We start from the raw sequence: 23,479 nt of genomic DNA, 5'->3' as shown, positions 1-23,479 counted from the left end.
AAAAAAAAAAAAAAAATGTTGATTGTCTCTGGCATTTGTTACAGTTAGTGAAAACTGATTATCATACCCCATTTCTCTCTGATGAGGAGCTACTCATCAGCTCATTTAAGTTTGATATATCCCCTTGCAATGGGTATTTTTTACATTTATATTTCACATCAAATTCATTCTGCAACTGGTGCATGAAACCCCAAGTAGAGAATAGGGAATTTTAGAGAACATTCTTTAATGGCAGCCACATGAGTCTTCACACCCCTGGGAACTTAGTATTATAAATTAGTCGGGTCTTGGCTACAGGTCCCACAGCTGGGCCACTTATGCAGGGTGTGCCAGGCCACCCTATCTTTCACTGGCTGGGATGGATCATGGACACAGAATATAACTATCTGATATTTTTCTATATTTTATTTAGGTTTCTAAATTGTCTTCCCGTATCTCCCAGGATGGACAGAATTTTTTTTAGTTCTCCCCTCCCCCCATTGTCACTGCTGTGTTCTTAGACCTTAGGACAATGCCTGGCACTAGTAGATGTTCAATAAATATATATTGATTGAATACATGATTGGAAGGCTAGTAGCTAGGTTTTATGTCCATACGTTTTCTCAGTTGTGGGTTTGGGGAATCACCCCTGCCTGGTCTGCCTCCCGAACTGTTTCCAGAAGATGCTAGACCAAGAGCTGTGAATAGCCCAACCCCACCGAACGCATCTGGGAGACCAGCTCGGGGGTCCACTTCTAGAGGAAGTGTCTGGAGCGCTGCAGAGGAGGCTCACTACCCTTCTCACCAGGCCTCCGCGTGCTCCGCCCCGTCCCCGCCCCGTCTCGTCCCGCCCCTCCTCCTCTCCCTCCCTTCCCTTCCCGCGTCCCTTCCCTCCTCCCGTCCCTTCCCTTCTCTCCTTCCCCTCCTCCTCCTCCCGCTTCTCTCTCGCCAGGCCCCGCCCCGACCCGCCGGAGAAGGATCCGCGAGAACCCGGGAGGGGCTGGGGCTGCAGGGTGCGGGGGCAGCGCCTGGGGGCGGGACCAGAGCGGCGCCTCGGCGCCTGGGCCCTGGACACAAAGAACTGCCCGCGGGCGGCGGATTGGGAGCACGCGCCGGCCCGCGTCCCTGGCCCAGCTAGCGGGCTGAGAGCCGAGACTCCCACTCACTCCCTAGGTAAGTCGGGGCGGGGCGGCGGTCGGTCGCGCCTTAGCTTCCCCAGTACCTCCTGGCGCCGCGCGGGGTCCAAGTCCTCGCACAGCCTCCAGGTACCCGGCCGCTTGAACTTCTTGGGGCACCGGGGCAGACTTGGTAAGTCTACGGTGGTGTCGTTTTTTTCTGCCACCGTCTAGGATGGAGAGGGAGTGGTCACCACTTTAAGGTACTAGTGGGAGTCCAGATGCTCGACCAAACTTTTAAAAACGCGGTCTTGCGTCGACCGCCTTTCAGAAGTGCCGGTGCACCTTGGAGTTCCATCCCCTTGTGAAGGGGCCATTCAGCCACTGGCTGGCGGTCCTTTATAGGGTCGGGAGCACAGTTGCCTTTGCAAAGAAAGTCAAACGGGTGGATGGAGCTGTGGTGGTCCTGAGTACCTGAGGCGTGGACCTTCTTCCCTCCCAGACATCGCGCTACTGCGTCTCGGGGGTGCCAGTACTGGGGACCCCTCTACCCGGTTGCCTCACGCAACCACTCGTTTGGAGGATGTAAGGACACTGTGCTTTTGAGCTTCTGTTGGCGTCCAGTCATTTCGCTGCATTCTGTCCTATGACCTCTCCACCACAGAGTACTTACCTGCTTCCTTTGATATTAATGAGTTTGTGCTTGGGAAGAGTTTTGGAAATCTGGATACCACTCTTGGGGTTGGAGAAGACTTTTGGGAGTTTTATCTGTTGTGTTCGTGTTGCTTAATCACTCCTTTCCTCCCATCAGTGTGTCCAGTCACAAATTCCATGTAAGAGTTTCATCTGACTGCTTTGGGCGTTTCACACTCACACATATGCCCTTGTATTAGTAGTGCCACATTGTTGGGAGTGCTGTATGGGATTTTGTGTTTACACAGGATGGAAATGAAAAGGGTGTTAAGGTTTCTTTCTGCTCTACCAGACTTAGGCCCAAGCTTCGGGACCACAGAGAGGGACCCCGAAGAGGTTGTGATGCTCAAGATCAGTATTTGGGAGGGGCTATGAGTGATGGTGAGTTTCTTCTCAGAAGTATGCTGTGATTTCCGGCTTTTCATAATGGATTTATACTACTTTTAAAGCAGGGAAAGTTTGTGAAACGGGTTTGTTAACAGAACACTAAGCTGAGCAGTTTTATGAACTGTGTGCAAGAGCATGTGTATATTAAAAGGAAAATACTCAGATGGTTAGAGTAGCACTCTACTATCACATGCTGTCCCTACTCTGACCTACACATTATCTAGTAGTGGTTCAAATTATAACAGATCAAAGTGGTCTACAGTGATGTGCCACACCTTGAAGATTTGATCACTGACAAATATGATGGTGGTCCCATAAGATTATAATGGAACTGAAAAATCCCTATTGCCTAGTGACATTGTAACCTCATAGTGATTGTAATATCCTAGCTCAGTGCATCAAAGCATGTGTTTGTCATGATGCCGATGTAAACAAACCTTTGCTGCCACTCATATGCATTAAAAGTATAATGCATACAATCATGTACAGTGCATAAATTTTTTCTGTGGTGCTGGGGATCAAACCCAGTGTCTCATCTATGTGGAATTTGTGCTACTAAGATATATCCCTAGCTCCATCAATACTAGAATAATGAGAATAAACAACAATGTTACTGATTTACCTACTTACTATAACTATACTTTCTATGATTAGAGTGTGCTCCTTCTAACTTATTTAAAAAAAAAAGTTTACTGTGGAACATTATGTTATACTGCTGAACAGCAGCTCATACATCTTAATTTACCAAATCTCTTGATTGCAAAAAGAGGCCATGTAAAGTTATTGACCTATACCATTTAGGTTTGTATAAATACACTTTCAGGTTTGCACAGTAGCAAAATTACCTCAGTGATGCATTTATCAGATAGTATCCCTATTATTAAGTATGTGACTGTCAGGTATTTACTGTTATTTTGTATCTTATTAGTGGAAACTGAGTAATTGTGTGTGTGTGTGTGTGTGTGTGTGTGTGTGTGATGTGTTTCAGTTACCTTATTTTGGGATATTTGTAGATACATCATCTAGGAAGCAAATAAGTAGTGATTTTCGTGTGTTAGTTTCTCCAAGAGTTAATCATTTATTAGGGGAAATTATTCTTTAAAAATGCTGTGTTTTTAATACCTGACTATAAATGGACAAATCAAACTGGTATTTGTGTGTTTGGATTCAATAAAAATTAGAGAATACTAGCTTTTTGTTTTTGTTTTTGTTTTCCCCCAGAATTAGAAAACTGCAAATTTTCTCTAAAGAATTTGGACCTCAAATAATAACACCATCAAATTAGAAGAACACTTCACAAAGCAAAAGTTAGGATTTAAAAAATTTTAATTGAGTTTATATAAACTTTGAATGGAACACTGATTTTCTCTAACTCATATTTGCCACATACATACTTGGAATTTGCAGGGCTGCTTGGAGGTGGGTGAACTGACATGGTCATTTGCTAATGGCATATTGTAAAGCCCTTAAAATTAGTGTGCTCTTTGTTCCAAATCTTTGTAACGAACCATAAGTATCCAACTATGAACCATAAGTATTCAAGGGCTTCTGATTAATGGTGACTGGCTTTAGATGCTGATTGGTAGGTGGTGTGTGAGGAGTCCCTCTGAGCACATCCTTTCTACCTTGGGCACCAGACCTGTGAATCTTGTTATGAACAGGTGGCTTCTGGCTCAAAAAAGATTTGGAAGTGGGAGGCAAAAATCAGAGCAGTGTCCTTACTTCACACCTAAACTGAGATATTCGGAAGTAGATTCAGATACCTGACAAGGCTTCTGGGCCTAGAAATTATCCAGTGCTGTGGCTACTTTGTTTCCAATTCTATAGCTATTCCATAAGTAGTTGAATAGCACTGGTTCTAGTTTTGGGTCTAGTTTAGTCCTTGGCTTTAATACTAATTAGGAATTCAGGCTCAAGGCCAGAGGTTTGGTTAATCACAGCAGGAGGCCAGAACTTTGGATCAGACTCTTGGGGGGCGGGGCTGTAGTGGAAAGCTTGGTTTTCCTTCTGGCATCCTCTCAGTAACCTTGAGCCTTCTGGATTGTGACTGGCACAGTTCGTGAATCAACAGGGTTCTTTTATGGCACTGTAAAGTCTTCTGGACCTATCTCTGTTGTTATCCTCTTTTGACCTGAATTGAAGCATTCACGAGGTACTGCGCTTTTCTTTCCTCTGGATTGTCCGTCCTCAGACTTCAAAAAAAATAATACTAATACATGTGGCTTCTTAGTTCCCAGAGATTGGGTATAGTCTCCTTTGAATTAAAATCATTTGTTAGTTTCTGAAATAAATCAGAGTCCTCTAGATGATTATGGTGCACTCAAGTTTGAGAAGAGCACTGGTAGATACTGATTTCTGTACATGGATTGTTATTTTGTATCTTGTTAGAGGAAATAGAGGAAACTGACAAGGGGTGTGTGTGTGTGTGTGTGTGTGTGAAGTGATGCATCCTCTTCTCTTTTAACTCAGTTACCTAATTTTAAGATTTACTTTGTAGAACCATAATTTAGGTAACAGATAAGTAATGATTTTGGTGTGGTAGACTTTCTCCAAGTGGTCATCATTTATTAGGGAAAATCATTCTTTAAAAGCTCTAGGTTTTTAGGGCTCCAGTAAAGACTGTACAGTTAGGGTGGTTTAACTGCCATTTGTGGGAAACCCAGCTCAGACTGTCTTAAACAGGGAGGCGACAGAAGAAAAATCCAGAGTTTCAGGATGGGCTGCTTCATGGCTGAGCCAGTCTTTAGAGATCCAGGTGGTTTTTCTTTGCACAGTGTCTGATGGTAAAATTGCCTCACATCTGCAGGGAGAGGAGGCTTGATTTCTGTGACTGTCATTAAGAGTAATCAATAACATGCCTGGTCCGTCAGCCAGGCTGGGAGCAGTCACAAGCCATTTGAACCCCTTGATGTGCAGCAGGCCCCCTACACTTGGAGGCTGAGAGGCATGGGGACTGGGGGAGGACAGGCTTGGGTTTTGGTTAGTGGCAAGCTTGTGTGAGTCTCAACACAGGTAGTATGTCTCCTCTACTAGGGTCCAGGGTGCTATCAGAAATGTTTAAATTTTGAGTGAGTGTTCACTGTGTGCCAGGCCCTGTTCTCAAAGAGTTTTTTGTAAATTCTATCACGTAGTGCTCACAGCAGTTCATTGAGCCAAGGTGTGCTGTTGCCCCCATTCCACAAACAGAGAGCTCAGCAATTAGGTTAATAGCATACTTAAGGTCACATGAAGGTCATGGGTGCCCAGATCTGGACAAGCCCTCTGTAGATTCCACATCCCCTACTGTGCTGTTATGTTGTCTCCAAACACAATGAGATTTCCACCATCCCTCACTGCCTCCGAATAACTTGATAGTTTCTTTACTTTAAAAGGAAAATTATGTGTTTTCAGTACTGATAAAAAGCCGTGACTCATGTGATCCTGTAGGTGAGGATCCAGATGGGAATTATTAACAAATTCTGGTTTTTTTTTTTTTTTTTGCAGTACTGGGGATCGAACCCAGGGCCTTGTGCTTGCAAAGCAAGCACTCTACCAGCTGAGCTATCTCCCCAGCCCTACAAATTCTGTTTTTAAGCAAGAGTATTGATGATTTAATGATTTCCCTTTTCTTTTCTTTTCTTTCTTTCTTTTTTTTTTTTTTTTTAATTGTGGTACTCCCCATTACCCAGGACCTTGTGCATGTGAGGCTTACATTCTACCAACTGAGCTTCATCCCAGCCCAATTTGCTTCTGTGGTCTTGCTGTGTACATGCATGCTCACAGAAATAACATTTTTAAAACTGAGTCTGATGCTGGCATTGAATCTGTAACAAACCTTGAGCCTCAGCAGCCACTACACAAAGAGATGGTGTTGGGCTTGCCCTGCTAGTACACCTCCCAAGGGCTCATTCACCCTGGAGGCCTTAGGATTTCCTTAGGATCACAGGTGACATTCAACTATAAACAAGAACCAACATTAAATAATGTCATGAAATATTCACTGATTTGGAGTTTTAGTTCCAAGGGCACAGAGATTTAGGAACTGCTATAAATTAAAAAATGAATAAGAACTAGACTTTGACAGTCAGGCTGTCACAACCCTGGGGAGCTCTCCTGTCTGAAGTAGCAAGTACTGAACTGCTGATCATGTGGCCTTGGCTTCTAACTGTGTTCATGGAAATGAACAAAACCAAGCAGGGAAACATGGGCCAAACCACCACTGTCCCCAGAAGTGGGAGAGATGACAGAACCTTGAACAGACTAGGAAATGTGTGACCCATGTGGACAGGAGAGGAAAATAGGACTCACTGGGAAAAACTAAGAGGGCAGTATGTTCTACCCCAGGGATTCCCAAGGATAGGCTGCAGCTCTACCACTTTTCCCCAGGTTCAGGTGACCTTTTTCACTGCTGGCCAAGGACATAAATTAAGAGAAGTGACAGAACAAGTTTGTCCCCAGATTCTGGGCAGGGACCAAAAACTGGATGCTCCATTTCCAAACCCCACAGCCCGCATCAGTGGCCTCTTCAAGTTTTTGGTGGTGCTCCTCAGAAAATTGCCTCACCGAGATGCTTGTACCATCCTGACTGAAGTGTCTACAGTCAACTGCTAACATACTCAAAGACAACCAGTTGTTGCTCTGTGACAGCAATCTAAGAAACATTTGTAAGTGCACAATGCCCTGGGACTTTGAAACTAAGCAGTTTTTGGTACATTTTGTTTTTTTGGTACTGGGGATTGAATCTGGAATTTCTACTAAATTTTTATTATTTCAAACTGTGTAAATGGTGTTTGTACATTTTACTACCTAAGATTCTCATAATTCAGATTTGCATAAAAGGTGACTATCCTGCTGTGGACACCATCTTAACCAAGTGATCAGAGTTAGCATTATCAGCAGTGAGACATTATGTGCATCCTGATGAGATATACCAGGAGAGCACAACCCCACCCTAGGAGGATTCCCATTATACCTACCATTATAACCTGAATTATTCCCTTCTTCCCTCTCTTCCTTTGCTGGGGAAGTAACCCAAGGCCTCATGCATGCTAGGCAAATCTACTGCTGAACTATACCCTCAATAGTATCTCTAATTTTGCAGAGACACCAGACAAACTCCATTTGTGGGACAGTCTGCAAAATACTAACCTATATACTCCAGACTTTTTTTAAAGCATTTTTATTAGTTGTTGATGAATCTTTGTTTATTTGTATGTCGTGCTAAGAATCAAACCCAATGCCTCACACGTTAGGCAAGCGCGCTACCACTGAGCCACAATCCCAGCCCCTAGATTTTTCACTCAAGTTAAAAAAAAAAACACCTCAATTCTTTTTAAGTTAAAAAAAAAAAAAAAACAAAAAATTTCAAAGACGGTTTTAAAGGGGTCTCAAGGGATTGTATATGGTGTGTGACCCTCAGTTATATCCTGGATTGGAATAAAAAAGATTATAGTAAAGGACATTGTTGGACAGTGTACAATATTTGGGTGTGAATGGGGAATTAAACAATAGTATTATGTCCATATCAGATTTCCTGAGTTTGATCATTGTACTGTGACTTTCTTCTTGAATTTCCTAAGGTATTTAGGATATGGCAAAGTCTAAAACAATCTCAAATGGAAAGCGGGAAGGGAGAGACATGGAAAAGATATGGAGGGAGTGAGAATGATAAAGTGGATACGGTAAATGAAGCAAAATGAAAAGCTAGCTGAGTAAGGGAATACTTGAGAATTTTTTGTACTGTTCTTGAAACATTTCTATAAATGTGAAATTATTACAGAATAAAAAGTTACAAAAAGTGAGGCGGTGGATGTGGATGTTGCTCAATGGTAGATTGCTTGAGGCTCTTGGGTTAATCCTCGACACTGTCAAAAAAGAAAGGTTGCAAAAAGAAATGTCTGCCCTGTAGTCACTGTAAGCTAAGTACCTTCTATCAGTGAAAATCTTAATCTTTTTTATCTTATTCTTAGATATACTTTTTTCCTAGTATAACATTTCTGAAATTTGGGGGTACATGTTAAATTTATGTTCTTAGCATTGGTTCAATTTTTTTTTTCTTGGATCTGAAATTTTTATTCATAGTAATTCATGTAAAGGACACACATGTGATTATTTTCCATACCATTAAAGAATATATCATTTTTACTGTTTTTGAAGTAAACTTTCCCAGAAAATTTCTTTTGTGCCCATTTAGTTTTATGCTATCATGCCATATTATTTTCATTGTTTTTTATATACCAAAGAAAACAGGACTTTTGTTTCCAAAGTTAGATGTTTTCTTTTATTAATTCTGTATCATAATATTTACAGTTGAAGAAAAATTATTTTAACTGAAGTGTAAAATGGTTAACAATGGCAAATGATTCAGTCCACTTAGACTTTACAAAAAAAGGTTTACCAGAAAGACGTTTAATAAATAAAAGAAGCACTTGGAAAAAGTCCTTAGAAAGCAGGCCTGGAGACATCACCTGCATCCTTTGCACAGATTTTGCTAAAAAAAAAAAAAAAAAAAAAAAAAAAAAAGGTCAGATCTAAAAATGTATTCTGTCAAGGAATAAGCAAACCAAATGCACATATCATGACAGGTATTCTAGAGGGAAGTTTATGTGGTGGTGTCGTTAGGGGGTGACTGTAGCAGGTACCATCTGTGGAGGCATTAATCTAAATTTTTTGCCTGGCAATAGATTTCTTTTGTGAATTCTGAGCATTTTGCATTGCCTCCAAAATATTTAAACTCTTTTCCATCCTTTTTTTTTTTTTTTTTTTGCGGTACTGGGGATCGAACTCTGGGCCTTGTGCTTGCGAGGCAAGCACTCTACCAACTGAGCTATCTCCCCAGCCCTCCATCCTTAATTGTAGCAGAACACATAGCCTCAATTCTTGCAGTGTGGTCAAAAAATCTGTGGCGTAACATCATTGATGGCACTGAGCCGCAGTGCTATGGGATTGGCCATGTCCTTGCCTGTGATGTCTGGAGCAGTCCCATGAACTGACTCAAAGGTGGTTGATCCAGTTGGCCAGTGTTGCCACTTGGGGTCACACCAAGACCTTCAGTCAGTACTGTACACAGGTCACTAAGGATAGCTCCATACAAATAACAAGAACATCAAATTGGGGTGGGTTTTGTACCATATTCAAACATACTGTATCAAGATACATCTCATTATCAGCCTTAAAGAACAATGAAATTGTGGCACTTGCCAGTAAGTGATGTGGATACTAATTCACAATGAGGTGGGGCTAGGGAAGAATAGAGTTACTTTAGGTAGAGGGGAGTGAAGTGGGGGCCGGTATGACAGTAAGAAGGATAGTAGAAAGAATCAGACTTTATTACCTCATGTATGTAGGTAACCATATGACCAGTGGTATTCTACATCATGTATAATCAGAAGAATGAGAAATTATACTACATTTTATATGATGTATCAAAAGGTATTCTACTGTTGTGTATAACTAATTAAAACATTTAAAAATTTAAAAGAGATACAGCTCATTAAATTTAACCTCTTTACAGTTTTCTGCAACTTCCCTGCATTTCTGCAGAAAAAGTCCATCTGACATTCACATGATGTTGGCTTTGTGCATGGTCATGACATTGCTCCAGTGATTGTTCCAGGCATCCTCAAAGGCAAACTTAGCAATGCACTTGCTGGACTCCTCAGTGATGAGCTTAGTGCTTTGCACAACTATGTCAATGGTCACATGCTCGATTCTTCTGTATTCTCTGTTCTCTCGAATGGTGACAATATTTATGTAAGTGTAAGGAGTTTTATACCCTTTGATTGAGACACACAGTCAGGCGTTGACATAAGGTCAAATATTTTCTGCAGCAATAAATGCATAGATGGGTGACCAGCTGCTATGGGGGTCTTAAAAGGCCTTTCAAGTCTGTCTTGTTCTTGTCCATTGACTCTGACTTCCAGAGGTATCATCTGCTTTCCTCCTGGTCCTTGAATGGCAGTGATGTTCCTCTCCTTCCACTGAATAGGTGCTTTGGCAGCATCAAAAATCTTCATAACTGCAGCTGAAATTTCTGGACCAATTCCATATCTTGGAATTAAAGTTACTGTCTGAACACCACCAACAACTGTCTGGTCACCTGATTTGGGTTGTAGAAGGTACCCAGCAGCCGAGAGACCTTGGAGATCCATGTAGACACTGACATTGATTCTGCTCCTCTCCAGTACAAATTTTGACATCTGATTTTCTTTGTCATTTCTAAGAAACAGTGACTGACAGGGTGGCTAGCACCTCAATGAGCAGGTTCCTGCACAGGAGGTATGAGCCTCATGAGATAATAAAAGCTCTGAAATAATGAGTAAAAGATTAAGGACAAAGCCAAAGATCAGATGTAAAAAGCCTGATGGGTCTTCCAGTTCTGATAGGAACTGGAATTGAACAACCCAATTCTTTATTTAAGGGGAAGTACATCAAAGTCAGGGATAAGGTTTCAGTAGGAGTTGTTTTGTTTAAGTGCTTGTTTCTCCGTGTGGCAAGGGTCTTGCAGTAAACAGGTTGATTGGCATTTGGCCTGCTAACACCTATGTCCAGGAGACTGTGCTTGAACTTGAGCAGTCAGGATGCCAGCCTTAAGTGGGCAGTCTCACATCAGGTGGTTTCGGCCTGGTAGTTCCCAAGACAGCAACTTCCCTGCCTATGGCTTGAACATCTCTCAGTTCGCACACATGGTAGATGGCTCCCAGCAAGTGGCATCTTGGATTTGATGAAATATGGTTCCATTGTCTAAAGAGAAGGGGAAAAAGATGACATTCTTTCTAGTAACTTCATATGTAAAGATTTCTCAGTCTCTCACACCTATATTTATGCACCAGGCTAGTCAACTGCCTTTGATCATTTCTACCGTATCATCTCATAGATATTGTAAACATTCCAGACTGAATTTCCCTCTTTACCTCTGTTCCCCAGTCTACTTTTCCTCTGTATTTTCTGCCTTAGGGAACACAACCCTGATTTTTAGCAGTGATGGCCCCAGAATATCCAAGTGGAGGGAGACCAGGAAACCTACCTTAAACTGAGGTTTGAAGGTTGGGGAGAAGGGGTGGGTGTGAGACCCTGGGCCAGCCATACCTTGGTTCAGATAGTTTCAGGGGTTACATTCTGATAAATGCATCATTAGGCAATTTCATAGTGGTGCAAAGAGTGCTTAAACACAAGCTAAGAGCTAGGATGTCACAGTGACATCATCTTATGGGATCACAGTTGTATATATGTGTTGGTAACTGGAAGGTCCTTATGCAGTGATGTCTGTACTAGTTTTAGTTCTGATCATTTCTTGAAATGACTTTGGGGTCCAGATGTTTGTGCCTAATTTTCCCATTTGTTTTGTGAGAATAGTTTTTCCAGTCATTTAAGTTAACAGATGAGGCACCTTAAGGTACCATAAAGCTCTGAAATTCTGTAAGTTAAAAAATGTTTTATAAAAAAATGTTTTATAAACCTGGGACAGTGGCCCAGGCGTATAATTCCAGCTACTTGGAAGGGGGATGCAGGATAGAATTCAAGGCCAGCCTGGGCAGTATAGGGAGACCTTATTAAAAAAAAAAAAAAAAAAAAAAAAAAAAAAAGTAAAATTAATTTTAAAATGCTCTTGTAAAAGTAGAATCATTAAATAATTAAAAAATAGATGCACATTAGGCAGACAAATCTGAACTTTGTGTTGGTGAAGGACTTGTTTATGGTTGATCGTCTGTATTTCCTGATTCCCTGCAGGGTTTCTCCCAGAATTTCTTTCATGTTATCAGTTCCTGGGTGATTTTTACACTGGATGCTTGCAGGGAATTTATTCCTGCCAGGAACAGAGATTTTTTCATAGAACTTACAGTGTCTTGGTGGTCCCAGGCTCCTGTCCCCTGTTGGGTCCCCAGTCACTGCAGTGTTAGACACTTTTGTAGTCTCTTTAGTCTTTGAGCCCCACGTGTATCAAACTTAGAAAAGGTTCTATCCAAAGTTTTTTTTGTTTTGTTTTGTTTTTTTAGTTTTACAGAATCCTGTTTGACTCAGGGGAAACTGTATGAGCTCAGGCTTTTAACATTTTATTTTAGTTTATTTTGTTTGGCATGGATTTAAGCAGTTGCAATAGCAAACTGCAGTGGTTTCCCCCTTGCCTGGTTTCTGGGCTGCTGAGTTTATCTACATTTAGGATGATCAGTTCTTGGCAATTCTGAATCTCCTTCAGAGCCTTTGAGTTGTTGATGTTGACACTGACCTTCACAGCAGGCTCATTCTTTAGAGGTAGAAACCCCATTATTCAGTCCTCTTTGGATTCTGTGGATTGCTAAATATGTGTAAAGAACAAAGAAAAGTAACAGTGTGTGTTGTTCCTTAGGCTCCTAATTGCATGGCTGGAATTTCAGATAGGAAAATTGGAATAGTCATGAGAATGAGGGTAAATTGTTCTTAGGGTTTTCTAGTGGATTTTATAGGCTGTTATTTTATAGGCTGTTATTTTATTCTCTTATTTTCTTTATAGCCAATAAGAAAGGTTATTCCCTGGTTCTGGTAAAAAAAAAAAAGTATGTCTCTCTTTATGACATATGAATAGAATGGATGAAGAATGGGGGTGGGAAGAGGAGGAGGAGAAGGAGGAGGGCAGGAGGGGGAATTTTGGTTGAAAAATTGCTTTTTTTTTTTTTTCTACCAGGGATTGAACTCAAGACTGCTTAACCACTAAGCCACATCCCCACCCCTTTTTTGTGTTTTATTTAGAGAGAGGGTCTTGCTGAGTTGCTTAGGGTCTAAGTTGCTGAGGCTGACTTTGAACTCAAAATCCTCCTGCCTCAGCCCTTCTGAGATGATGGGATTACAGATGTGCACTGTTAGTGCTCTTTCCTTACAACTAGGTTTACTAACATAGATTCTTATATGACATTAAAACTTTTCAGTTTGGTTGAAAGCCAGAAGAGATAATTTCTCTGGAATAATTATTCTGGATGTGAAATTACTGTACTTAATTTCACAGAAAAAAAATTTAAAAGAAGTATTCAAAACTATACGTTTATATGCTATTAGTAGGCATGAGGCAGTATATAAAGGTTGGTGTTTAAATGGAGCTAGAGCTCAGTATGGGTTCATTTATTTATCACCTGTGCAACCTTGGTCAAATTGCTTAAACTCTCTTTTCCTCAATTTCTTCATCTGTAAATTGAAGATAATGATAGTGCCTCCCTTAGAAGGCTAAATTCCTAAGTGCCTAGAAAGTGTGTATGGAACTCATTGAGTGTTCAAGAAATGTGGTTTTGTATTATCAAAGGATTATTTGGCAAAAGCAAGGCTGAGGGTTCAAAGGTAGATGCATCTCTCCAGTGGTTCTGATCGTCCATAGACAGTTTACACCAGGATCTGGCCAGCAGGGAGTTGAGTGTTCAGAAAAATCTCCCTGGCCCCTTTGTATTTTTCTCCCTCAATCTTTAAGATCACTTGATTGAAACCACAACAATGGTCCCACAAAGAGAAATTAAAACAGAACAACAAAATGTGCAGACTCCTTAAACAATTAGAAACTTAGATCACTTAATTGAAAAAAACTATTAATTAAGACCTTGTTGTGACCTTCAGGTTTGTCCTCATGTTTGGTGTATACATGTGTATTTTGTGGAGTTGAAGCCTATGAGTACCACATTTCTGCTTTGCTCTACTTATTGTGGTGTTTTATTTTTAAATTTAGTTTTAATATTTGGATGCTGAGAATCAAACCCTTGTGCGTGCTAATTACATGCTCTATCACTGAACCACATGCCCAACTCCTTTAGTTTTCGTTGCTGTTGAAATTCATACCATGATGTGCTTTGTTTCCCCTTTGTGTGAATATTGAATTTTTTCTCTGAGCAGTTATACCTTTTTTTTTTTTTTTTTTTCTTTTGGGTGGCAGTGGTATTAGGGATTGAGTCCAGGGGCATTCTATCACAGAGCTCTATCACTCCAACCCTTTTTTTTTTATTTTGAGACAGGATCTCACTGAGTTGCCCAGACTGACCTCAAACTTGGTATCCTCCTGCCTTAGCCTCCTGTCACTGGAATTGCAGCTGTGTGCCATCACATCAGGCTCAGTTAGGGATTTTTAAAGGAGCATTTTGTAAAGTTTCCAAATCGTCTTCTTTTTTGTATCTTTAGATATGAAACGTTTACATCTTCCTTCCTATGTCCTGCCACTGTGTACTCAGGCTGTGGTAGAATGGGTAGCAGTGGGCTTCTGATCTGACCCTCCCTGCTGGCTCCTCTGTCCATTTGTTTGTTGGAGGAGCTCTGGAGGGTTGGGGCTGACCCTGCTCTCCAGGCCCTGCGGGACCTCTGTGTGCCTCTTACCTTGTCCTGCAGTGGAAAAATAGTGGAAGCCCTTCCTTAAGTTGTTTTACTTTGTATTTCCTTAATGATTAGTTATACTGTGCCTGTTGAACTTTTGCTTATTTTTTTCATGCAGATAAATAATGCCCTGAAGTAATCAGCCTCTTCTGCATGTCTCAAGGACATTATTCTTCCAGGAGTGAAGAAAAAAGAGAAAGCAAGCAGCACCTTCCTCAGACTAACTGACTGGTCTGTTGGTTAAGAATGTGTGAACACTGTAGTCCAGTTGCTTGAGAGGGTAAGGTAGGAGGATCACTTGAGTTTGAGGTCTGCCTGGGAAACAGCAAGATCCTGTCTCAAAAAAAAAAAAAAAAAAGCCCTAGCATGCACAAGGCCCTGGGTTCAATCCCCAGCACAAGGAGAAGGAAAAAAAAAAAAAAAAAAAAAAAAAGCAAGAACAAGGAGGCAAAGTAGTAAATATACACACCTATTAAAGAGTACTCATTTCTGCTGGGCATGGTGGCACATGCCTATAATCCCAAAATAACTCTGGAGGCTGAGGCAAGAGGGTCACAAGTTTGTGGCTAGCCTGGGCAACTCAATAATACCATTTCTCAAGATTAAAAACAAAAAGATTAAAAAGGGCTGGGCATATACTTAAGTAATAGAGTGCTTGCCTATCATGCAAAAACCCCTGGGTTCAGTCCCCAGTTCCACAAATAATAAATAAATGAATAAATAAATAAAGAGTGCTCATCATTTTTCCAGAGGACTAATACCCACTTGTCCAGTATCTCTGACATTTGGGGAAAGAAAGAAAGAGTATCTGAGTGAATTCTCCCTCTGGAATCTCTGCCTTTATTAGAGAACCAAATGCTCTAGCTAGCTGACTACTAAAGCTCTGGGTGGTTCTGAGACCTATAATTATGTTTCTTGAGAATAAGCGCAGTGGAAGTGTGCTTGTCCTGCTTGCTCCAGCACAGCCCTCGCCTCTCCTTCAAAGAGAGAAATAAATCTAGGATAATAGCCCTGGATTTCTCAGGCATCTTTCTCAGAATGTATCTGTACCAGCATCTCTCCTGTCCCCTATACAATGGCCTTTTAGGAGCTAGTGATCCACACACTTCCATTTAACAGGACAGTCCTGTCTTCCAGGTTCTGAGACTGCAGTGTGGCTTGTAGCTTCATGAACCAACATTCCATACCACAGCTGCTCCAACATGAATAGGGCTGAGACTCTCTGGGGACAGATCACAGACCTTCTGAAATAAATATAAATTATTTTCTCTAATAAAACTAGGCATAAACTGCTTAACACATATAAACCTACAGCAGGGTAATTTTTTGAAATCAAGTATGTTTTAGTCAGTTTTTTCCTGTTCCAAGACAGTAGTCAGAACTTTGTGTTAATGGTACAGAGCTGTGACAGAAATGTCTAGAGGAGCTCCTCACTTTTTTTTTTTAAATTGACTTACATGAACATGTGTGTTTACAGTTCAAAGAGTTGGAACATACATATAGATTTGTGTAACTGTTATCACAATGAGAATACAAAATGGTTCCATCATCCAAGAACTCTCTTGCTATCCTTCTGTGGTTATTAACTGCTGCCAGCCACTCATCTATTCTCTGTCCGTACAGTTTTTCCAACCACTAATCTATGCTCTGTCCCTATAGTTTTTCCATTTCCAAAATGTCTTATAAATGGAATCTTCCAACATTTAACCTTTCTAAACTGATTTCTTTTGCTAAGAACTTACTATGTTTGTTGCATGTATTGATAATTTGTTCCTGGTTATTGATAAGTAGTATTCTAGGTAAGGATTACCATAGTGTTTTATCTATTGACCTCTTGGAGGACATTAATGTTATTTCTAGTTTTGAGTGATTAAGAATACAGCTACTATAAACATTTGTATACAGGTTTTCTGTGATTCTGTTTTTATTTCTTTAGGGCAAAAACTTAGATGTAATAAATAGGCAAGCTTGTCTATGTTTATTTTTTATAAGAAACTGTTTTCTTTCCAGACTGGCTATACCATTTTGCCTCCCTACTCCTGTTCTTACATATGAGAGTTTTGTTTTAAAATAAGTTATAAAAAGTTGACTGTCCTCTCTTTTATTTCCTGGAAGATATTATTGTAGAATTGATGTTATTTCTAATTTAAACATTTGGTAAAATTTTCTAGTAAAGCAATCTGGGATGGGAAACTTTGTTTTCTGATAGCATTTAAACTTCAAATTCAGTTTTTTAAATAGTTATAGGACTATTATTCAGATTATCTGCTTTGTCTTGGAGAAATTGTAATAATTTGTGGTTTTCAAAGAACTGTTTAAGTTGTTGAATGAATGTGCGCAGAGTAGTTCATAGTATTCCTTTATTCCTTTTTAATATCTGTAGAATCTTTAAAAAGATTCTTTTTTTCTGATGATGGCAGTTCATATCTTGTCTGGCAGACTCTCCTCTTTCTCTGTGTCTCTTGGTTTATCAACCTTATTTATCTCAAATCAATATCAACTTTGGGTTTTATTTCTTTTCTATTTTCTGTTTTCAATTTTGTTGATTTCTTTTTATTATTTTCATTCTCTCAATTTTATTTTACTCTTTGTTTTTTTCTCATTTCTTGAGGCAGAAGCTGATGTTATTGGTTTGGGACCCTTCTTCTTTTCTAATAAAAGCATTGAATGGGTAGAAATTTCCTTCTGAGAACTGCTTTAGCTGTGTCCCACAAGTTTTTATATGCTGCATTTTCATTTTCATTTAATTTAATATATTTGAATTTTTTCCTTGAGATGTTTTCTTTGTCCAAAGTATTATTGAGGAGTGCATTAATTTCCAGGTATATGGAGATTTTCTTGTATCTTTTTGCTATTTATTTCTAATTTAATTCCATTGTGGTCTGATAGCATATTTTGTATGATTTATGATCTTTTAATTTTATTGATATATGTTTTGTGGTCCAGAATATGGAATATCTTTTTAAATTATTTTTTAATTTTGAGACAGGGTCTCAGGGTCTCACTGAGTTGCTTAGAGCCTCACTAAATTGCTGAAGCTGACTTTGAACTCACAGTCCTGCCTCAGCCTCCCAAGTTGCTGGGATTACAGGTGTGTGCCACCACAACCAGCCAAGTATGGAATATCTTGTTGGGTATTCCAAAATAAGAGGTTAAGAAGATATGTATTCTGCTGTCGTATTCTATGAATATTGATGAGTTCTGATGAAGTATTGTGTAAATGTCCATTAGATGATTCTTTTTGGTTCAGATGTGTCCTTGATGATTTTCTGCCTGCTAAATGTATCAGTTTCTGAAAGAAGGGTGTTGAATTCTCCAGCTTCAGAGTGGAGGTGTCTCTTTTCCATGCAGTTCTACTAGATTTTTACCTCTTATATTTTGATACTTTGTTGTCGGGTGCATATGTACAAAGGATTGTTACATGTGTTTGGAGAAATGACCCCTTTATCATTATGTAAATGCTCCTCTTTGTCCCTAATTTTTCTTGTTTTGAAGTCAGCTTTGTCTATAATCACTATAGCTGATTTTTTTTTTCCTCCTTTTTTCTGTTGGTACTGGGAATTGAACCCAGGGTCTCAAACACTAGGTAAGCTCTCTACCACTGTGCTATATTCCCAACCCTCCAGTTTTCTTTTGATTAGAGTTAGCATGGCATATCTTTCTTCATCCCTTTAATTTAACAATCGTCTTTAAAGTAGTTTTCTTGTAGAAATATGTAGTTGGATCTTGTTTTGGTTAATCCAATCCGACAGCCTTTTTTGAGTTTGTGTTCTAAGGTTCCAACATGGGGTATTGCTCATGCTACGCAAATGGTCTGTCACCCCCAGCCTAGTCTATGTCTTTTGACTGGTATAATTAGATCATTCACATTGGAAATGAATATTGATATGTTTGGATTAATATCTAGTGTATTTGTAACTGTTTTCTATTCATTACACTTTTAAAATATTTTTTATTTTTATTTTTATTTTTGGCTTTCTCTTTCTCTCTTTCTTTTTCGGGTTGGGATTGAACCCGGGACCTTGCATATGCTAGGTAAATGCTCTACCACTGAGCTATACCTCTAGTCTGCTTTCTCTGTTTTTTTTTTTTTTTTTTTTAATTAAAAAAAATATATATATACACTTATGTATATATTGAGCATTTTATATGATCACTTTTTTTATGATTACATTTTTTACTTCTCTCTTGGCATATCTCTTCGTCTTCTCCCTCTCCTCTACCTCCTCCTCTTTTCCCATCTCTCCCTCTCCTCAATACTGGGAATTGAACTAAGGGCTCCACACATGCTAGGTAAGCAATCTACTACTGTGCTACATCCCAACCTTTTTGTTTGTTTTGAGAGAGGATCTCACTTGGTTGCCCAGCTGGCCTCTAACTTGGAATTCTTCTGCCTCAGCCTTCAGAGTAGGTGTGTGCCAACATATCTGACTTTCAGTTCTTTTTTTGAAAAATTTTGTGATGGTTGTCCTAGAGCTTGCAATAAAAGTATATATCTTATTTAGGATCATGCAAATATCTCATGGCAGAATATCCCTGATTCCTCCCTCCCATTCCTTATACACTGCTATCATTCATTTCACTTATCCAGAAGTTGCAGTTATTATTTTGAACAGTTATCTATTAGGTCAATTAAGAGTAAGAAAGAAAAGATTGTATTTTACTTTCACTTATCCTTCCAATAATGCTCTCTCTGTATATTGATCTGTTTTGACCTATGTATTTTCTTCCTTGTTTTCTGAAGAATTTTTTTTTAAACATTTTTTGCAAGTTGATCTACTGGCAACTCATATATTCAAGGTTTTCTGCCTTGGTTCCTGTTGAGCAAGCAGTTATGCATATTTGAAACCCAGATGGAGAGTGATCAGGGATTGCTGAGGGGACTCAGTCAAGTAGACTGAAGGTGACAAAGGCCTTGCCAAATAGTCTATCCTTTGCACAACCTGTAGTGTGGGCCTCAGAATTCCAAAAAGAGATATGCTTTTCTGCTGTTTCATAGGATGGGGGCCAGTAATTTAAATTAAATTAAATTAATTAGATATATATTTAATAATAATACATTTTTGACATACTTTAGCTTGTAGAATAGACATATAATACATAAATGTACAGTCAAAATATAGTTACACAGGGCTGGAGGTGTTGTTGGGTGGTAGAGTGCTTTCCTAGAATGCTTAAGGCCCTGGGTTAATGCCTAGTATTGCACACATACCCCCCCCAAAAAAAAAATTTTACAGTTTAACAAAAAAACTATAAAACCACTAAAATTCAGATTAACAGATTAAATGTAATAGTGTTTGTGCCAGAAAGAACTGCCACACTATGGGTGAGCACATCCTGCCTACTGTGGTACCGGTTCCAGGTTTAGCCTGTCTGCTACTGTGTGCCTCTGCTACCACACCGCTGGTTACTTGTTTTGTTTTTTCCATCTCTATTTTCTCTGGACTTTGGCAGGAGCTCTATATGATGGATCATGGTGTCACTTGACTCTGGTCTTTCCAGCCATAAACTTTGTTGTGGTTTAGATATGAGGTGTCCCGCAAAAGCTCATGTGTTAGACAATGCAAAAATTTTCAGAGATAAAATGATTAGATTATGAGAGGTGTGACCTAATCAGTGGATTAATCCACCAGTGGATCCAACTGAGTGGTAACTGTAGGCAGGTGGGTCACTGGACACTTGCCTTTGTGGTTTATATTTGTCCCTGGAGAGTGGAGCATGTGCTCGGCGCTCTCTCTCTCTCTCTCTCTCTCTCTCTCTCTCTCTCTCTCTCTCTCTCTCTCTCTCTCTCTCTCTCTCTTTCTCTCTCTCTCTCTCCCCCTCCCCTCTCCCTCTCTCCCTCTCTCCCTTTCTCCCTTTCTCCCTCTCTCTCCTTCCTGTTGTCATATCTTGAGCTCCTTTTGTACTCCATGCCCTTCAGCCATGATGTTCTGCCTCATCTTGGGTCTAGAGCTATGGAGTCAGCTGTCTGTGTACTGAAACCTCAAACCATGAACCAAAATAAACTTTTCCTCCTCTGCATTGTTCTTGTTAGATCTTTTGGTCACAATAAAAAGCTGACTAAAACATCTTGAATGCCAAGATTAGCACTGAATTTTTGAGGCAGAACTCAGTTGAAAGCTGATTACAGATGTAGAAATCTATCTGCATGCAGAACACTCTGCCCCCTGACAGTGTGGGAGACCTGGGTTTGAGAAACCCTGTTTCATAACAACACCTCCCACATTGGTGTGGATAGTGTGGAGGCAGCAAGGATTTGGTGTGGTGCTGTTGAAGTTAGTGAATCTCCAGGGTATTCAGTTCACTGTGAAATTACATTATATAACTTCAAGAAGTTAGTGTGCCAGAGTTACCTAAGTTTGGGCCATAGGACAGAAACGTGATATATTAAATGACTCTTTCACACCCTGATCAGAGGGCAGTCTGAGAAGTGTGCCTCTCATCTCTGTCTTTGCTCCTCTGAGGTACTTATCCTGATTCAGAGTTCCCTCACCTTCCTGGGATTGATGCCCTCTCTGAGAATAAGCAAGACCCTGTCACCAGCCATATGATTCATAACTTCCTGGTGACCCTGAAACATTTTGTATCAACTCTTTTGAAACCATCAGATACTTCTCTTGGATAGAAAGGAATTAAAATTTCTTTTTTTCCTCACAAAGGAAATTTTAGGCTTTAGAGAGAGCATGCTGGCAAATTCTTGGGTTTAGGGACTCCTTGAAATCATTTGAGGCCACTTGGCTTCAAAGGTGCTTTGTTTAGCTCTTTTGGGACAAGAGAGACACACCCTTCCCAAACATTTCTCTGCATCCACAGTCATGTATTTGCAGTCAGTGAAGGTTACCTTTTCAGTGAGGCCTTCCCTGGGTGTTCTCTTTGAAGTTGCAAGCCATTTCCCTATCCCTTCCTGCTTTGTTTCTCTTCATACTACTTATCACCTAAAATACAGTTTGTGTGGGACTGGGGGGTTATAACCCAAGGATAGAGCCTAGCATACACAGAATCCTAGGTTTCAGCCCCAGCACTCTTAAAAAAAAAAAAAAAAAAAAAAGGTAAAGTATAATTTGTATATTTTTTGTGTTTATTATTTTCTTTCTCTCCACTAGAAAGCTTCACCTAGTGAGAGATTTTTGTTCATTGTTTGGTATGCATACCAAGGGTTCTCAGTAAATAATGAATGAATACTGTTTTGCAACTTCCCCCCCCCTCCACTTTTTTGGGGTTGAGATGGTGTTTAACTTTGTTGCCCAGGCTCATTTTCAATTCCTGGGCTCAAGCATTCCTCCTGCTTTGGCCTCCCAAGTAGCTAGGGCTCTAGGTACCTGCCATCACATCTGTCCTATCTTTTTTTTTTTTTTCCTTTTAAAAGATATCCATAACAAATGTGCATGGATCACATACCTCTTCCCTTTTAATGTACCCCTTGCAGTCGTAGCATAATGCCAGTATACCTGCTGTTTCCCAGCTAAGCAGAGCATTTCACACTACCTGAGGTTGTCTTGACAGATGCTAACATGCTCTGTGATCCTGAGTCATTGGGATGGAGGAGAACAGATCTTGTGACTTGACTTCATTCACATGAAAACAAGGCTGTCTGGGTGTGCAGATCTCTAAGGCATGGCATGATAATTACTTATGTTGAGCAAGGTTGTACAAGTTGCTTGAGACAGAAGCTTACAGGTAATTGCCGAAAAGTAAAAATATTAACAAGCATGTAAAACCCTGGAGTATATTACAAGGCCTTGGAAGCAAAACACACAAACTGTGAGAAGCAGAAGGTCAAGTCTCCATCTTGCCTCTGCTGCTTGATGCTGGAAAGTGAATAATTGATTTCCCATGAATCTGTTGTTGTATGAAATGGGGACATAGGCTGTCAACAATATTTACTGCTTTCTGTTTGCAGCTCTCAAAACAACACCTATACTTGGATACTCAGTACCTCTACCTGCCTCCTTGTATCTTCCCCCGAACCCATTTCTGAAGAGAGTTTGAGTTGCTCATCAATAATCCCCATGGTGCTGGGGAGTAGAGAATTTAAAAATCGAAGAGGAAAGAATAAGGTGACTGCTCTCTGAGAATAATGAAGTGGTTTTGAATGAATGTCCATGCTTAGAAGAGTTTGTGAAGAAGGAACAAGCAGGCAAGCTTGTTCTCTTAAACAATTTACTCTTTTGGGAGCTCAGTCCACAAGACTAACATTCCCTTCTGAGGGTGTCACCTCCTGTGACCTTAATTACTTCCCACGAGGACCCACCTCTTAAAGTCCCATCATCTTAATATCACCACACTGAGGATCAAGTTTCTCAACACATGAACCAAAAAAGCCTTCTTTTTATACAGAAAGATTTGCCTCTTCTGGACATTTCATATAAATTGAATCAAATGATAGTTGGTCTTTTATTACAGACTTCTTTACCTTTGCATAATGTTTTCAAGGTTCATTAGTGAAGCAGTATTTTATCTAACCTTTTTTTTTAATGTTTAGGAATCTTTATTTTTCAGAGTAGTTTCAGGTTCACAGCAAAATTAGATGGAAAGTACAGAGAGTTCCTGCATACCAACCTGACCCCAAAGCTTCCTCCATCATCAACATTCCTCATCAGTGTGGTATGCTTGTTTTAGTGAACCCACACGGACACATTATTAACCAAAGTATGTAACTGACATTAGGGTTTACCCATGGTGCTGTATGTTCTGTGGGTTTTGACAAATATGAAATTGCATGTGTCCATCATTGTGGTGTCATACAGAATAATGTGCGCCTTAAGTACCTTAGTGCTCTACTTGTTTATCTTTTGGTTCTCCCTAAACATTAATCTTCTTACTGTCTTCACAGTTTTACCTTTTCTACAATGTCATATATTTGGAATTATGCAGTATGTAACTTTTCCAGATTGTCTTTGTTCACTTAGCTTCTAAGGTTTCTCTGTGTCTTTTTTTGACTCAGTAGCTCATTTCTTTTTAGCACTGGAGAATGTTCTGTTGTGTGGATTCATCAGTTTATTATTCCA

At 39.9% G+C, this 23,479-nt stretch overlaps 1 protein-coding gene and 1 pseudogene across 6 annotated transcripts in view; one reads left to right on the top strand and one right to left on the bottom strand.

Moving 5' to 3' along the window:
- Positions 1 to 889: 889 nt before the first annotated feature.
- Ninl (ninein like) overlaps positions 890 to 23,479 on the top strand; it is a 126,091-nt gene continuing 103,501 nt past the window's right edge. For 2 of the 6 annotated variants that reach the window (XM_047539975.1, XM_047539977.1), the window contains exons 1-2: positions 890 to 1,152; positions 2,080 to 2,168. In XM_047539975.1, coding sequence (XP_047395931.1) covers positions 2,159 to 2,168 — 10 coding nt within the window. In that variant the 5' untranslated portion in view covers positions 890 to 1,152; positions 2,080 to 2,158. Of the gene's footprint in view, positions 1,153 to 2,079; positions 2,169 to 14,731; positions 14,752 to 23,104; positions 23,121 to 23,479 lie in introns of those variants that run through there. The other 4 variants (XM_047539976.1, XM_047539979.1, XM_047539981.1 and 1 more) reach the window with 3 other exon arrangements.
- On the bottom strand, positions 8,809 to 10,317 carry LOC124976905 (isocitrate dehydrogenase [NAD] subunit alpha, mitochondrial-like; annotated as a pseudogene).

The sequence above is a fragment of the Sciurus carolinensis genome, chromosome 2 (assembly GCF_902686445.1).
Source record: "Sciurus carolinensis chromosome 2, mSciCar1.2, whole genome shotgun sequence".
In the NCBI taxonomy this organism is placed as follows: Eukaryota; Metazoa; Chordata; class Mammalia; order Rodentia; family Sciuridae; genus Sciurus; species Sciurus carolinensis.
The sequence above is the reverse complement of the archived record's forward strand: the minus strand, read 5'-3'. Positions and strand labels throughout refer to the sequence as shown.